General features: G+C 36.5%; 1 protein-coding gene across 1 annotated transcript; it reads right to left on the bottom strand.

Moving 5' to 3' along the window:
- Positions 1-1,110: 1,110 nt before the first annotated feature.
- Positions 1,111-14,864, bottom strand: LOC120774482 (protein mab-21). The gene is made up of 2 exons (XM_040104143.1): positions 13,585-14,864; positions 1,111-1,631 (listed from the first exon to the last, which is right to left on the bottom strand). The coding sequence occupies exons 1-2, from the start codon at positions 14,330-14,332 to the stop codon at positions 1,282-1,284; spliced, it is 1,098 nt and encodes a 365-aa protein (XP_039960077.1). The 5' UTR covers positions 14,333-14,864; the 3' UTR covers positions 1,111-1,281.
- Positions 14,865-16,235: the final 1,371 nt, after the last annotated feature.

Below are 16,235 nucleotides of genomic sequence, written 5' to 3'. Positions count from 1 at the left end.
CAATTCATATTTAACTTTACAACCCTTTGCAAGCTTAAATCACTAAACTTTTATAGACTGTGCCTAAAAAGCATTGAAATGCCACTAAATGAAAAAAACGCACCACTTAAAAATTAATCACTGGACGCTTAATTAGACACACACATACAAACATATAAAATTAAAATTTTACATTTATATATAAAAAATATTTATTTTGCAAAAAAATATTTAAAAAATATAAATTAAAAAAAATTATAACAAAAATTAAAATAAAAATAAATTAAACATTTGATTAAATTAATTTTAATTAATTAATTAAAAATTTAATTTCTTTAATTAATTGATTTTTTTAATTTAAATTCAAAATTTTAGTTAATTAATTAATTATTTTTTAATTTTATTTTTAAAATAAAAACAGTTTAATTTTTAAGGAAAAACTTTTTAATTAATTAATTAAAATTTAAATTTATTAATTAAACATACTTTTAATTACAAATTTAATTTATTAAAATTAAAATTATTTAAAATTATAAAATTATTTATTTATGAAATTAATTTTTTTTAAATTTATATTCAAAAATTTAATTTTTAATTAATTAAATTTGTAATTAAAAGTATGTTTAATTAATTAAATTTAAATTCTTAATTAATTAATTAAAAAGTTTTTTGTTAAAAATTAAACTGTTTTTATTTTAAAAATATTCTTAATTAAAAGAATTAAGTTTTTGAAATAAAAAGAAATCAATAATTTAATTAGTTAAATTTTTTGGTTCCAATGATTCCATTATAAAAAGATTAAAGTTTTACCTAAAAAAATATTGTAATTAAAATATTTTTTTCTTGAAGTACTAAATCAATATTAAAAAATTATGTGTTAAAAAAAAAGAAATATTAAAACAAAAATATTTAAATAAATGAATAAAAAAATTTTATTTTAATTAATTAATTAAATTAAAAAAATTAATTTTAAAATTTTTACTAATTAAATTTTTAATTAATTCATTAAACAACTTTTAAATTTTAATTTCTTTACGATAAAAAAATTCATAATTAAAATAATTAAATTTTGAAATTAAAATTATTCATAAAAGAATTTAGAAATTTAAATTATAAAAATTAAGAAAATTAAAATTAAAGAAAAAAATTGCATTTAAAATATCTTCTTTCACTACTTTTCCACTTAAATTAGCAACCTAGAAATTTGTTAATCCACCCTAACTTAAAACAGCTACCCTTTATAAATTACTTAATTAACTTTTAATTTCTTACAAATTAACGCAAATAATAATTGTAACAATTTTATAACTCCTCTAAGCAGCGCGCATTGGTCAGCATGATTCGTGTGAGGCGCCACACTTGCTTCGCCGCATTTTCCAGCGCGCCGGGCGACTTGCCCTTGAACAGATCCATATTCGGTAGAAAATAGTGTGGACAACGACGGCACTGCAGGCAGGAAATCAGCTGCAGAAATATGCCGTTAATGCGATCGGCAATGCAATTCTCTTCCCATTCCATTTCGCGCGGATGCTTCTCACACTCGTAGAGCAGTAGTGTCTTCAAGTGGTACGATGTGACCGGATTGCCGGGCAAGTCCAAATGTCGATCGCGTAGTGTCTTCAAAATGCTCAAACAACGCCGACGGCTGGCACCTAGAAAGGAGAAAGGGAATTTATATAGGATAGGAATACTTTTAAAATAGTACTAAGCAAATATACGAAAATGTTATAAGAAAGTTATACTCGTATCTAGATGCTTTTAAATACCGCAGTTATCCGACAAATAATACTATATACTTATACATATATAAATTCTGTTGCAAATATAATCATAATCGTAAACAGTTTTGACTCTCCCTCTTCAAAATCCCTTCCACTTATACTACGAAAATTTTACTGAATAATGAATAACGGAGGCATTAAAAAAGGTATGAAACATTTAAGAAAATGAGTATACTAAAATCAGCTTTGATATTTTATAAGACCTGGACATAATGATTCTGGAAAAATCAGATCTCTTAATTTACCGATGAAATGCGCTGAGCTCGTCACTAATTCAGTTAACCGCGCAATTTTTATATCATTTAAGTAGTACCCATTTGGACCAGGAGGGCTCACACCACTTGGCTCACTTGGCTCCGTCGTAAACGGTCTCGTCATCAACCATAATAAAACCGATATGGGATTATTCACTAGACGATCGCTGCCGGAAATGGAAGACATCCGTCCGCAACCAGCGGATACAGTGTAATATCCAGGGCTCATTCTGGATAGGAACCTTTCATGTAAACCTAACACCGAAGAGATAACAAAAAAGACATCGATTGCCTTGTAATGCTCTAGAGGAGCCATTGGCAAAAGGTGGGGTCTGCAACCGAAAGTTGTCTTCTGGCTCTACGACACTATAGTCTAGCCCTTTACGTTCTATGGAGTCTTTATGTGGTGGAGGGCTCTAGAAAAGACCACGCTTGCAAAGAAACTCAAGAGTGTTCAACGAGTAGCGCTCATCAGCATGTGTACTGCATTAAGGCCCAATTCAACCATGACACTTAACGCCATGCACGTATTGCGCGTGGACATCGCCGGAAGTTGTATGACTGCGAAGTTATCAACAGACTCAGAGAATCTGGGTTTCTAATAGAACACGTATCTGAACACTCGGTAAACTCCACTCATTTTGATTTCTCACGGGATCACTTGGATCATGGAGTCGCCAAACCGTATTCTGGCGACTCTTTTTCTACCCATGCATCAGCGAGGTAATTGTGGGAGGAGAGGGGCAGCGAGATTAGCAGAAGACGTCTCAGTATTCTTACTGAGCGCCAGAAACGACCCAGATCTCTTTTGATTCCCTATAGAGGAATGCTACCAGACAAGTACGACGATTATCCAATTCTCACAAAGTTTACGCAACCCAGCTTTCTAAAAGTAGACCACAAGATTATAAGAGAACTTCTATTTGTTACAAGTCCAAGTTTGCAGCGATGTTTGTAACACACAGAACTAAAAGACGGAGACCCTATAAATTATATACATATCTAAATGATCAGCTGAGTCCATTTAGTCATATCCATTTGTCCGTCTGCCTCTCCGTCTATATATACGTTAACTAATTCGGCAGTTCTTGAGATATCTTTCTGAAATTTTGCACGCAGTCTTTGCTCACCAAGAAACTTATCATTTGTCGGAACGGCCGATATCGGGCTACTATAACATATAGCTACCATGCAAACTGACCGATCCAACTCAAGTCCTTGAGTCGAAAAACTATTTATTTGACTAGGTATCATCATAAAATTTGGCGTATGTTCTTTTTCAAGGCATTCCTACAATCCCCGAATATATTGTTCAGATTGGAACACTATAGCATATACATAGCTGTCATATAAACTGACCGATCCAAATCAAGTTCTTGTATGGAAAACTTTTTATTTGGTGACACATTTTGATAAAATTTGGTATGCGTTATTCTAGAAGACAATGAAATAATTTCCGAAGAAATTGTGTAGATCGGACAACTATAGCATATATCTGCCATATAAACTGACCACTCAAAATCAAGATAAAAATCTTTTTATACCCTTTAAGGTTTTAAAAATGCACCTGTGAAAAGGGTATTATACCTAAAGTGCAGTCGAAGTTAACGGTTCCGCTTGTTATTCTACAAAAAGCATAGAGTTATATTAAGGCGAGTATGTTAGGAGATTTATCAGCAGCTTGATTAGATTCCAAATTAAACCAGAGGCGTGATGTCGTACAAAAGAAAGAATATATACATATGTATGTTTGTATGAATATACAGAAGCATACATACATATGTACATACATAACTACATAACTATAAATAGTTTTTTTTTCATTAAACTGCTTGATAAGTTATCAATAGGTCAGTTATTAAAGCCCTAAAGCTCACGTAAACACCTAACCAAATAATGGCGTGATTTTATTGAAGCCCAAGAAATCTGAGTATCCGATACTGAATGTTTATATTTACATATGTATACACAGATATGGCAAGTACAATAATCATAAAACTGTTCGCAGCGCCACAAGCGACTTTCGATTTTCCTCAATTACAACAAACATATGTATATCGGTCTCTTGAGTTAATACCGTCGGTAAAACAGCAGTTTGTAGAATATTTCTAATAAATACAGAGGTATGTTTGTATGCATGTTTATAGTACATGTGTGTGTGTATAGAATCTCTTCTCGCAGTCGCTTATCGTCGACAAACGAGTATTAATTTGTTGTAGCGCCTGACATTTTTATGGACGCATTTTTGTGTAATGCGCTGCTTTATAGTTGTTGTGGTTGTTGTTATATTACCAACACGCAGCGTAAAACTATTAAAGTTGTTGTATTTCTTCATTTACACTTTTTTATTTTTTTCCCATTGTTTTTTATATTTTTATTTTTTTTATATTATGTTTGTTGTATTCTGCTAGCGCCCTTTTAGCTTTGCTGCGCTTTGCTTATACATAGCTTGAGTTTGTTTTTGTTATTTTTAAGTTTAAGCAAACAAGCAGCAACATTTTATTATGCACAATAAATTAGTCATTTGTTAAGCATGAATGACATACGTCACAATGCGCAGACTTCGCAAACTTAAAAGCTTTGTGCGCCATCAAAGCAACTGTGTATTTTCCTGTGAAGCTTGGCAAGCCCGCTGGCTTTGAGGCGTACCAGTAAGTGGGTTATCAATTGGTAATGGAGAATTACTCGCATTTAAATGTATTATTTGTTAATAATTATTATTAAAGGTAATTAACTTAATTGAGAAATTATTATTAAAAACTGATTGGAATGGATCCACTCGGGATTTAAAAAAAAAATTATATGTAGAAATAGGCAATATTATATGAAAAATGTTTTTCGAAGTAGTGTATATGATTATTGAGCTCGTTCGGACTCAGTAGGCAATTGAAAAGTAAATTTTTCTCTCGATGAACAAAAACCTAAATTCAGAAGTCACTCATTATTCCCATTCTGCTATATAGTGCAGAGGCATAGCCGATGATAACAACTGATGAGTCGACGTTACGAGTTTTCGAAAGAAAGAAAGTCCTTTGGCAACGCCGAATATGGCATTCTATGGGACGCGGCTATGCTAGCTAGGTTATGCCGGCCAAATGGATGAAAACACTCCAGCTCTGAGAATATTCGATGCGGTACCCGCCGGGGAAGCAGAGAAAGAGTGAGACCTCTACTCCTTTGGAAAGACCAGGTGGAGAAGGGTCTGGCTACACTCGGAATATTAAATTGGCGCAAACAGCGAAAGAAAGAGCGACTGGTGCGCTGTTGAAAACTCGGCTATAACCGCGTAAGCGTTGTCTACATCAATAAAGAAGAAGAAAAAGAATAAAACGAAAAAATCGCATATGTGAGAAATATTCTACGGCTCATTCTGAACAAGTTTGTCCAAGGGAATAGGAGTCTAAAACCAAGCTCGACCAGTGATTTTTAAAGCGAAGTTTATCTTTTAGGAATTTTAAAACATTCTTAAGGTGAATTCTCATTTTCTATTGATAATTTGTCGGAATCGGCGAGATTGGACAACTTTATCACATATCGCCCATACCAAAAACGATGATCAATGCCCCGTTATGGTAGCTGTAAGTCTTTTTATACCTTTCCTGGTCCTGAGGAATAAGTGCTTTCGTCTTATTATAATTTGGCCATATCTGTTTCACTATAATGCATTTGGTTGTAGATTTCCATCGATTCTGGGAAACTAATTCTAGCTGTGTATTCAGTTCCTTCGTGATTATTCTCAGCGGATACGGTATTGTCTCTGTCTCGCATTCGTCTAGAGAAGCTCTTGACTTAGCCAAATCGTCGGCTTCTTCGTTGCCAAAAATGTGCCTGCGACTGAGAACCCAATTTACGAATAAGTGGAGTTGAGTCCAAGTCGGCTATAACTGCGTAGACGGTGTCTACACTAAAAAAGAAGAAGGAGTGGATCTGCCAGTGAGCTTAAAGCATTCCAACATTTGTTGGCTAAGCTGGAATTGGTCTATGGTGACGTCAAGGCTTGTAGTGCCGCCTAGCTGTCTGTGCAAAAGGTCGCTTTCTGTATCCTCCCGTAGTTGTTCAGTACAACTATGCCTAATACTTTCGCTTGGAACATGCTAGCTTAGTTTGGTAGAGATATCAAGATCCTCGTCCCTAAACTGAAGTCCATTTTCGACCCGTCGGTAGTTGTTGAGCAGAACCCCACAGTCCTTCTCAATACCTAATACTTCCGATTAGAAGATGATATCTGAGTTTGGTAGCCGAAATACAGAAAGATATCAAGATCCTCGGAGGCATCCTCGTCTCTACAACTGCAATGCATTTTGGACCCGTCCGTAGTTGTTCAGTAGAATTCCACAAGCCTTACCTATGCCTAATGCTTTCGCTTGGAAGATTTCTGCTAACTATGGTACATGGAAATATAGAGAGATATCAAGATCCTCGGAGGCACCCTCGTCCCTGCAGTCCACTTCGGACACTTCGGTATAAATGGTGGTAGTATTATCCTCTCCTACTTAACCTCTTCTCCATTCATTTCTAGACGGTATTTATATACTTGGAAGTCACTATTGAAGTCCAACTTTTTATAACTCTTCCTGTTTCATGCTTTAATCTCCTTAATTCTTATAGCAGAAAGTGCTGTCACTTTTCGTATGAAAATCTCTATAAGCAGTGGGTGCAGGCGCATATTTAGCGAATGATTCGGTTATGAATTAAACGTCCCGTTAACTCCTACATAGGCTGCTCTTTGAATTCCATTTAATTACATGTTGCTAATTGGTTTTGTTAAGTAATAGCATCTGGAAAATGGACTTAAAAGGTCGCTTTATATGACCCTTTCAGGTCCAATTTAATAAAAGTTCATTTTGCAAACAAGTCACACTCATCTTCCCAATCATAATTATTATCAAATAAATTACTTCGAAATTTTCTAATTTCTGATCCATAAAAAATTCTAAATAAAAAAAAAATTTTAAGTTTTAATTTTAATTAAAAAAAAAAAAATAATAATTTTAATTTAGAATTTTAATATTAAATTTATTTAATAAAATTGTTGTTTTATAGTTACTGTATATACATACATATTTATGTTCATCTCAAAAATATTCATTAACTCTAATTCATTTATTTCTAAACGCGTTCAATTCGTTTGATTTCATCTCGAGTTAAGTGAAAAATTGTTTTTGTTTGTTTCTCACTTGACCTCTATACGCCAATCATATTGCTAGGAGTGTCCCCACAGTGCGCTCACTTAACACAACCGTTTGACCAGTAAAAATGCAAGGCGCTCTCTTCTACAGTAAAATGCTCAGTCGCCATTATGCTAGGAATTTTATGCAATAATTAGCATTTAGAAATATTTTAATGAATGAAACTTGCTGGATTACTAACTGATACTATTAGACGGTAGGAAGGTTTCCGTCGCTATTAGATAAATAAGTATCTAAATAATTCAATAGATAACACGCGCTGCGCTCGAGCAAAGTGACAATTATAGATTTATCTAAAGAATATTTGTATGTACATTTGTATGAAAATATTATATAAGACAGCTAATGCTAGTGAACAGCACGACTAGTCGTAATCTCAGTAATGTTACAAGGAAGTATTTAAATAATCATAAACAAAATTTCTCGTATGTGTTTTTATACCCTGAACAGAGTACTATGGTACATATTATTAAATTTGTCACGAAGCTGGTAACACCTAGAAGCTAACGTCGAAGACCCTCTAAAATATATCGCAGCCTGAAATGCAAAATAAAGTAACATCACTTTTCACAAGTTTAAAGGCGAAGAAACCATTCATATTGAAACAAAATTTGAGTTTTGGTTATAAAATGGTTATGTATTGGTTATAATATGGTTATATCTGACAGCGGAAGTTGAAAATTTTATGTTACAAATATGTAACATGATGTAGTGAAGCAATAAAAAGCTCAATTTCGATTTTTTGATGATTTTTTGTTTTGCATTTTAGGAGAAGTACTTATTAGCGTGATGACTTGAGTCGAAACTGGTCGCTCAGTTTTTGAGATGTCGTCCTGAAATTTCGCACACGTCTTTTTCTGCATAACAAGCTACTCATTTAGGAAACTCGCTCATATCGGATCACTATAGCATATAGCTGCCCTACAAACTGTTATATTAAAATCAAGTCCTTATATTGAAAACTTTTTTGTTTGACAAGATATCTTCACCAAATTCAGTATAGATTAGCTTTTAAGACAACAGTACAAACTCCAAAGAAATTTTTCAGATCGGTTCACTAGAAGATATAGCTGCCATACAAACTGACCGATCAAATTTAAGTTCTTGTATGGAAAACTCTTTTATTTGAAAAGATATCCTCACCAAATTCGGCATGGAGTAATATCCGAAGCAACGCCATGATCTCCATAGAAATTGTTTAGATCGGAGTACTATAGCATATAGTTGCCATACAAACTGATCGATCACCCTCAAGTTTTTGTGTCGAAAACATTTTTATTTGACAATATATCTTCACCAAAATTGGTATGGATAATTTTTCAAGGCAACAGTATAAACTGCGAAGAAATTGTTCAGATCGGAACCATAGAAGCTATAGCTGCCATACTAACTGAACGCTAAAATTTAAGTTCTTGTATGGAAAACTCTTTTATTTGAAAAGATATCCTCACCAAATTCAGCATGAAGTAGTATCCAAAGCAACGTCATGATGTCCATAGAAATTGTTTAGATCGGACTACTATAGCATATAGTTGCCATACAAACTGACCGATCACCCTCAAGATTTTGTATCGAAAACTTTTTTATTTGACAAGATATCTGCACCAAATTCGGCACAGCTTATTTTTCAAAGCAACGCTACAATCTCCTAAAATATCATTAAGGTCCGACTATTATAACCTACAGCTGCCATACAAACTGATCGTTCAAAATCAAGCTAAAGATCTTTTTATAAACTTATTTGCTATGAGCAGTGCACCTGTGTAGGGTATTAAAGCTTCGGTGCAACCAAAGTTACTTTTTACTTGTTTTTATTCACTTCACTCGTACAAATTAATTGCCAGCAATTTTAAACGCCACCAACAACTATGCTAATAAAATGATAAATGCGCGATTAAGCAATCAATTTATCAATGCAAAGCAATTCAATTGATTTCGCGAATAACCAGTGTGTTCATTAATCATTAATTCATTTCTCGCATTCGCATTTATTATTATTTAATTAGAAGTTTTCAAATCGAAGCTGGCAGTTGGCGTACAGTTCGTGAACTTCGCGCTAGCGGCGTAACTTCCTGATAAAAGTTCAGAATAAGCCAATGCTTTCGACAATTTACAACAGTTCGTGTACACACACACACCTATACATGTCACTACATCCATACATGCATGTATAGGTATCTACATTTGTAAGTGTGTTTGTTGGTAGCCTTAATCTCAGCGCGATCACCAGCGCCGTTATTGTGGCGCTTCTTGCTGCCGGTTTGTGTGTCGTCAGCGTCGCTTTGTGACGCGTTTTCTTCATATCAGCGCGATTACGTTTAATTTATAATTCTTCATATCAAAAGTGTATCAAAAGCGGTATTGTGGGTTTTTAAATAAATCAGTTACTTTTCAATGTGTCGCTGATTACTTGCCGTAAATTCTGTCGAATCGCATTTTCTAGCTGATTCCTGATTCCGATTTTGTTGACATTTTTACGAAGCACAGTTATTTCTCAAACCAATTTCGAATTTATGCTGGGATTTTCTGCCCCGTGATTTTCTAATGATTTATTTCCAAATGTCATATGATTTTTATAAAAACAACGACAGTATTGTTACTTATATTTCGCTTGCAGACAGCTTTGCCGATTTAACAATAAATTTAAATAAATTAATAAACTTTATTATAGTTATTACTGACCTCATTCTTAAAAAAAATCATAGCCATGTTAATAATAAGCCCAGAACGGGGCTGACCGATCGAGAAGACTGCAGAAAATGTCTAGGGCGCCAATAAAATTTGTGCAGTTTATGGACCCGATACAGTTTCCATTTCCACCGCACAACGATGGTTTCAACGATGGTTTCAACGTTTTCATTCTGGTGTAGAGGTGGTCGAAGATGCGCCATGCTCCGGAAGGCCTGTCGTCGAAAATTGCGATAAAATCGCTGAATTGGTCGAAAGAGACCAGCATAGTAGTAGCTGTAGCATCGGTCAAGAGCTGGGCATGAGTCATCAAAAATTCATTTCAATTTCAATAAAAAAAAATCAATAAAAATACCGCAAGACTTTTTTGACAACCCAATATTTAGTTATCGCGGATCACATTCTTAAAAAAAAAATCATAGAGATGTTAATACTAAGCCCAGAATGAGGCTGACCAATCGAGAAGACTGCAGAAAATGTCTAAAGCAAGGCACTAGGGAAACAATGGAAAATCTCTTGTGCAGTTGTCCTGCATTAGTAAAACTACGCTTTAAGTATCTTGGGTCTCCACAGTATGATAGACTAGAAGAGGTGTTGATAGATAGGCCACAGAGTCTGTTGAAATTCTCGTAAAGTGCAGGAGGAGGATGACTACTCCACATGGACCTAGTAACTGAACTCCACCTGTTATCGTAAAGGACCAAGCTTGGTCTATGCGTGACTCATTGGCCTTCCATACTAACCTAACCTAACCTAATAACTTCTAAGCCCTAAAATGAGTCACTGGTGTCTTTCACATTTTTTGCCCAAAAGTGGCTCTGCCGACAAGGTTTATTTCGGTTTCCAATATAATAATTTCAAGATCATGGTCGGAAGAATGCTAGATTGTGGTAATCACTGGATTCACTTTGGGAAGCTATGGACACTACTTCACAATGCTTTTGTCTTTTAAATGATAAGTTGTTATCTTAACAAGGCAGGTGTACTGAGTATCAGAATAACTATAAAAAAAATATAACATGCCATCTTTTAAAGATATTTACATAAGACCTGGTGAAAGTGGATGGAAAAAACCGTATGAAACCATTTAATAAAGGCAGAAAGAACAAAAAGGTGCTAAGTGCCACTCGATTTCACAAAACCGACCCATTTCTGAAGCGATTGGTTACTAGGAATGAAGAGTGGTGCACCTACGACAACATTGTTTTTGTTGTAGCAGCAGAATTCTGCCGAGTTGATTGTCCTAGACCGGATAACAAATTCGGGTGCGTTCCGGTTACGTAGATCCGACTGTCAGGGGAAATTACAACAACGTCAAACGGAACGCATCCATGAGCCGACCAAGAATTTACGGTTAGGTGTGTTTTTGTTGGGATTGTTAGGGAATTTTTTCCTAGGAGCTACTTCGCTACGGCCAAACTCCTTGTTCGGTTCTTTATTGTCAACGATTAAGCCATCCGAAGAAAGCAATCGCCCAGATATTGCGCGCTTTGGTGAATTGTGTTCCATCAGAACAACGTCATGCCACACACATCAATATCTACTAAACAGAGGCTCCAGTAGCTTGGTTGAATGGATCTTATACACCACATTCACCCTATATTACGGACAAGGCACCAGGTGTGCATGAATGTCCATCGCCAGTAACCCTGTTGTATTTCTAAGAAAATTTTTTGACTCCGAAAACTTTATACTTTGAACTCTTGACTGTTCTTATAAGACTTTTAATATATTTTACAAAATACAACGCATTTTACTTGCCACATTGCAATATTTACTGAAAACAAGAAAAAGCATTAATTTCGATTGCATCGAAGGTCCAATACACACCTTCACAAATAAAAAATTCCTTACAAAAACTTTTTGTTGGCCTTAAGCAATAACCTATGCTAAAATTTTTGTAAATATTTCCTCAAACGAAAAACTTTCAATACATGCACTTTGTTCCGAACGTACAGTTTGACTGACACCTATACTCCATTGTGGTCCGATGTCGACCGTTCCGAGAAATGAGATCGATTTTGAATACTGTTGGACTAGTTAAATACAGGCAGACAGACGGTCAGACAGACTGAAATGACTAAATTGCCTCAGCACATTATAGGGTGTCTGACGTTTCCTTTTGGGGTTTTACAAAGATCCTGACTGTCTTAATATACCTTGTTCAGGGCAAAGAATAATAAGACTTGCCTTCGGTGATAATTGTTTGTCGCGAGCAAATGTATTTGATTGGTAAAAATAGCACGAAGAGGGTCGAGAACGCGTTGACGACGAACCACCTCCAAGACGACCATCAACATCAACTGATGATCAAGACGTCAAAAAACTAAAGGAATTGGTGCTTGACAATCGACGATTAAGAGTCAGAGATCTTATTGATATCGTTGGAATATCGGAAGGATCAGTGAAAACCATTTATGTATAAAGATCACAAAAGCACACAATTTTGAAGAAAAACAGCGTCGCGTTAAGGTCTGTGAAACAATGCTTTCCGACTACCTGGATGCCATGAAACATATTATTACTGGCGATGAGTCTTGGATCTATGCTTACGACCCGGAAATAGACGATCAGTCGGCCGAATATCGTGGCAAAGGTGAGACGAAACCGATAAAACCACGTTCAAGCAGGTCGAAAATCAAGTTTATGTTGACAATTTTCTTCAAATATCGAGGTGTGGTGTAATCCGAATTCCTACCGATACTAGGAACCAACAAGGAATAGTATTTGCGTGTTATCCGACGTTTGAGCGAACTTATGCGCAAAAAGAGACCGAAATTATGGGCTGATACCTCTTGGTTTTTGCACCACGATATTGTACCGTCGCATACTGCATTGATTCTTCGTGAGTTTTCCGCTAAATTTTCAATCAATATCGTTCCGCGATCACCGCACTCGCCAGATTTAGCTCCGTGTGACTTCTGGCTATTCAGCAAACTCAAATAACAGCTCCGTTTTGATTCAATTGAAGATATTAAAAGTGAATCACAAGGAGCAGCGAAGGCGATTCCGGAAATTGACTTTAGCAACTGTTTCGAAGATTGGAAAAACGTTGGCACATATGTTTTTGCCCAAGAGAGATTACTTTGAGAAGATCGGCAGAGATTATGAAGAATAAATTAAGAATTTTAAAATTATGAACAAAGTCTTACTATATTTCGCCCATATTATTCTACACCACCAAATTTCAATTGGGTTCTTAGACGCATTTGGTAATTTTACATGTCTAACTAACCTCAAAATATCAATATATATTAATATTCATTGGATTAGTTACACAATTTTTGACGAAAGTTGTTGTGCTTAAATTACTAAGAACCAATTCAAACTTTTGATCCACTAACAACTTCACTACACCAAATCATGAACAGCTAACAAAATTCCTACTAAAAATATACGGAACTCGTCAACAAAGTCTTAATACCAAAATTAGTTAAAAAAAAAATAATTGAAAATGATTCCCCCAGCGCTGAGTAAGCGTTGTCAAAAGCGTTTGGCGCCAAGCAGAGCACACAACACAGCGTGAAGCACGCCGGTCCGACGGCAAAGCGACGCGGTTACCGAGCAAAACAAACGGCGATGATTAAGTTAAAAACCGCTGTGACCAACACTAAGCTTTAGTGGCCCATTTTTAATTATATCTACACATATAATATGACTATAGCGCCAGCTCACACACACACATACACTCACCTTGCAGCAGCCGATTCTCGGCATCGGTGAAGCTCAACACCCAAGCATCGCCCTCCATGGCGGAATTTTTGCCCTGCAACGCAATGCACTCCTTCGACAGCATGTCGAAGCCCTCAGTCTTAACCTCTGCCACGATATTGGGATGCGGCCACGGTATGCCCGGCAGCGGCCAGTGGGCGGCCGAACGCGGCCACAAGCCGGCACACTTGAAGGCGGGCGTAATCTGCACAATGATGCGTTCGCGTATACGCAACTTCACCTCCGTGGTGTCGGCAATCATTTTCACTATATCCCGGTAGGCGCACTTATCGCACGCCTGCGCGACCAGCGTTTGAAAGCGCGAGCGTATTTTGCGCGCCGACAAATAACCCGACGCGGTGATGAACTCCACCCACAGCGACATGGAACGCTTACGGCCATCGCTGAGCTTGAGCACCGCACAACCGGGTAGCGTGCCGTCGTCCACGAAATTCAGCACACCCATTTGATTGAGGTAAATGACGATTTCGAATTCGTTGGGCGAGATCACCTCGAGACCCTCAAAGCGACCGTTGTAGTCGTTGAGCGAGGAGATGAAACGCGGCTCTTGCACCTCGACCTCTTTGAGCACATCCTGCACAATGCGACAGACCTCGAGTATTTGTTTGTGGATTTGTGCTTTGCGCACTTGGACGCGATCCGCGCAATATTTGTTCATTTGGTAGACCATTTTGGACTGGGCCGCTATCATGTCCGACGGCACGAGCATTTTTGCGGTGCGCTTGTGTGTTGTCTTGTGGTGTGGGGCGAGAGGAGATTTTGTGTATCAGTTTGAATACCGGCTAAGCTCGGTTGAACAGCTATGTAAGCTGCTTGTTGTGGTCTCAAACCAAGGTTATATCAACCTTGAATATTTTTTCGCAATTTTTTCACTATTTATTTCATTAAATCTTTTATCTTTCTATTCTTCTTTCTATACACTTTTAATTCAACAATTCACCAAACGAAACTTTTTTAATAACTGTTGTTAATTTGTTGTTGTTTTGCTCTATTGATTACGCCGATATCAATTTCACTTGGCACACATTGATACTTTGCGGTTTTTGCTGTTAATCACCATTCCACACGCGCCATTCACACCCATCATCATCATCAACAGCCGTCGTTAGCGCAACAATCGAAAACGTCACCGCCGTCGCGTTCAAGTTTCTTGTGCTACGCTCGTATTCTTGTACACACAACGCCAAGCTCCAATGTGGACTGATTCCGTATGGCGCACTCACCGCAAGAAAACCAACCTGACTCGCCCGCCGCCGTCGCTTTATTATGCGCTCGCGAGACGCGCGATTGCTTGTCGCTCCAACAGCTGAAGCAACTGAGTCACAGCTGCCATCCTGCTCTTGCTCACTGTTGTGCCGTTATGTAGTTGCCCATTCGTTGTTGAACGCATAGCGTTGGTGTGAAAGAGAGAGCAGACAGCTGATTGGTCTGTGGGCCTGCTGTATAGCCGGTTTGTAGCTGCTAATGTGCATATGTGTGTGCGTATGTGTGCATGTATATATACATATAAGTAGGTTTGCCTGCCTTATGTGAATGCGTAAATTTTGTTGCTGCTTTTATTACAGTGAAGTGTTTGCTGTGGTGTTTTCGCCACCTCTCACTGTGAAAATACAAATATGAAGGCCTCTTGTTTGTTTGTATGGATCAATGTATGTTTGTATGTATGTATGCATGTGAGTGAATGTAGCAACTGCAATGGCAGTTTCCCATTGTATATTTTGTTTTTGTCTGCTGTTTGGAGTTTCCAGCGCTGAGTTTGCGCTTTAGTTGGCTATTTCAAGTACTTAAGCTTGATTTTTGTTGTGTTAGTGTCGTTAGTTGGCTAGTACGATTATGTAATAAAATTATTCTCATGGCATTATGTGGTAATCCAGTATTTACACCAATAAATATTAGTTTGGTAGAAGTAATGGAAATTATAGTTACGGCTCAAGGTGTGGCCGGGTCCGCATTGTAATAGCATTAATATATTTTTATTTTCATTATTTATACATATGTATGTATGTGCATGAGTGAGTGCACTTGTACACACATAATTAAGTCACAAGAACGTAATGGTCTACAAATTCAATGAATTTTATGAATAGATCGAAAATCGGCGCAATTTCCTTTTAAATGGTCTCGGTACGTGTGTTGCCATTTATATTTGGGTTTTGGGAACACTAGTGTTGCAATCTGGAAACTCACAATTTTATCGTGAAATTTGATATTTTTGATAGTATGCATACTCAGAGCGTTTTGACATACGAACGCTATTTGTGTTGTTCACAGTAACTTAAAATGTTCATCTCTATCAAAAATTGGAATTTTCACGCGAATACTTTTTACAACCTTCGACGTGCTTCGAAACACGTCAATGACATACTGACTAGTGATGAATCGTGGATTTACCCGTATGAGCCTGAAAGTAAACAGTAAACAGAAGTCGACTGTATGGTTGTTTCAAGATGAGACGAATCCAACAAAAGTTGTTGCCAAGAAAAACTGCCAGGCAAATGGTTGCTTTTTTTTTTGGAAAAACTGGACATCTCGAAATCATACCACTGGAACAAAGCAAAACAGTAATTTCTAAGTGGTATACAATCGTTTGTTCGTTAGTTTCCTTTAAGAAA

This window comes from Bactrocera tryoni, chromosome 4, assembly GCF_016617805.1.
Source record: "Bactrocera tryoni isolate S06 chromosome 4, CSIRO_BtryS06_freeze2, whole genome shotgun sequence".
NCBI classification, from domain to species: Eukaryota; Metazoa; Arthropoda; class Insecta; order Diptera; family Tephritidae; genus Bactrocera; species Bactrocera tryoni.
This window is presented reverse-complemented; position numbering and strand designations above follow the sequence as displayed.

Bases quoted from the DNA above. Each gene is read 5' to 3' on its own strand.
- LOC120774482 (XM_040104143.1), bottom strand. From the start codon at position 14,332: ATGCTCGTGCCGTCGGACATGATAGCGGCCCAGTCCAAAATGGTCTAC. The intron at 1,632-13,584 runs GTGAGTGTATGT...TCTCCTTTCTAG, and splicing joins CGAGAATCGGCTGCTGCAAG to GTGCCAGCCGTCGGCGTTGT.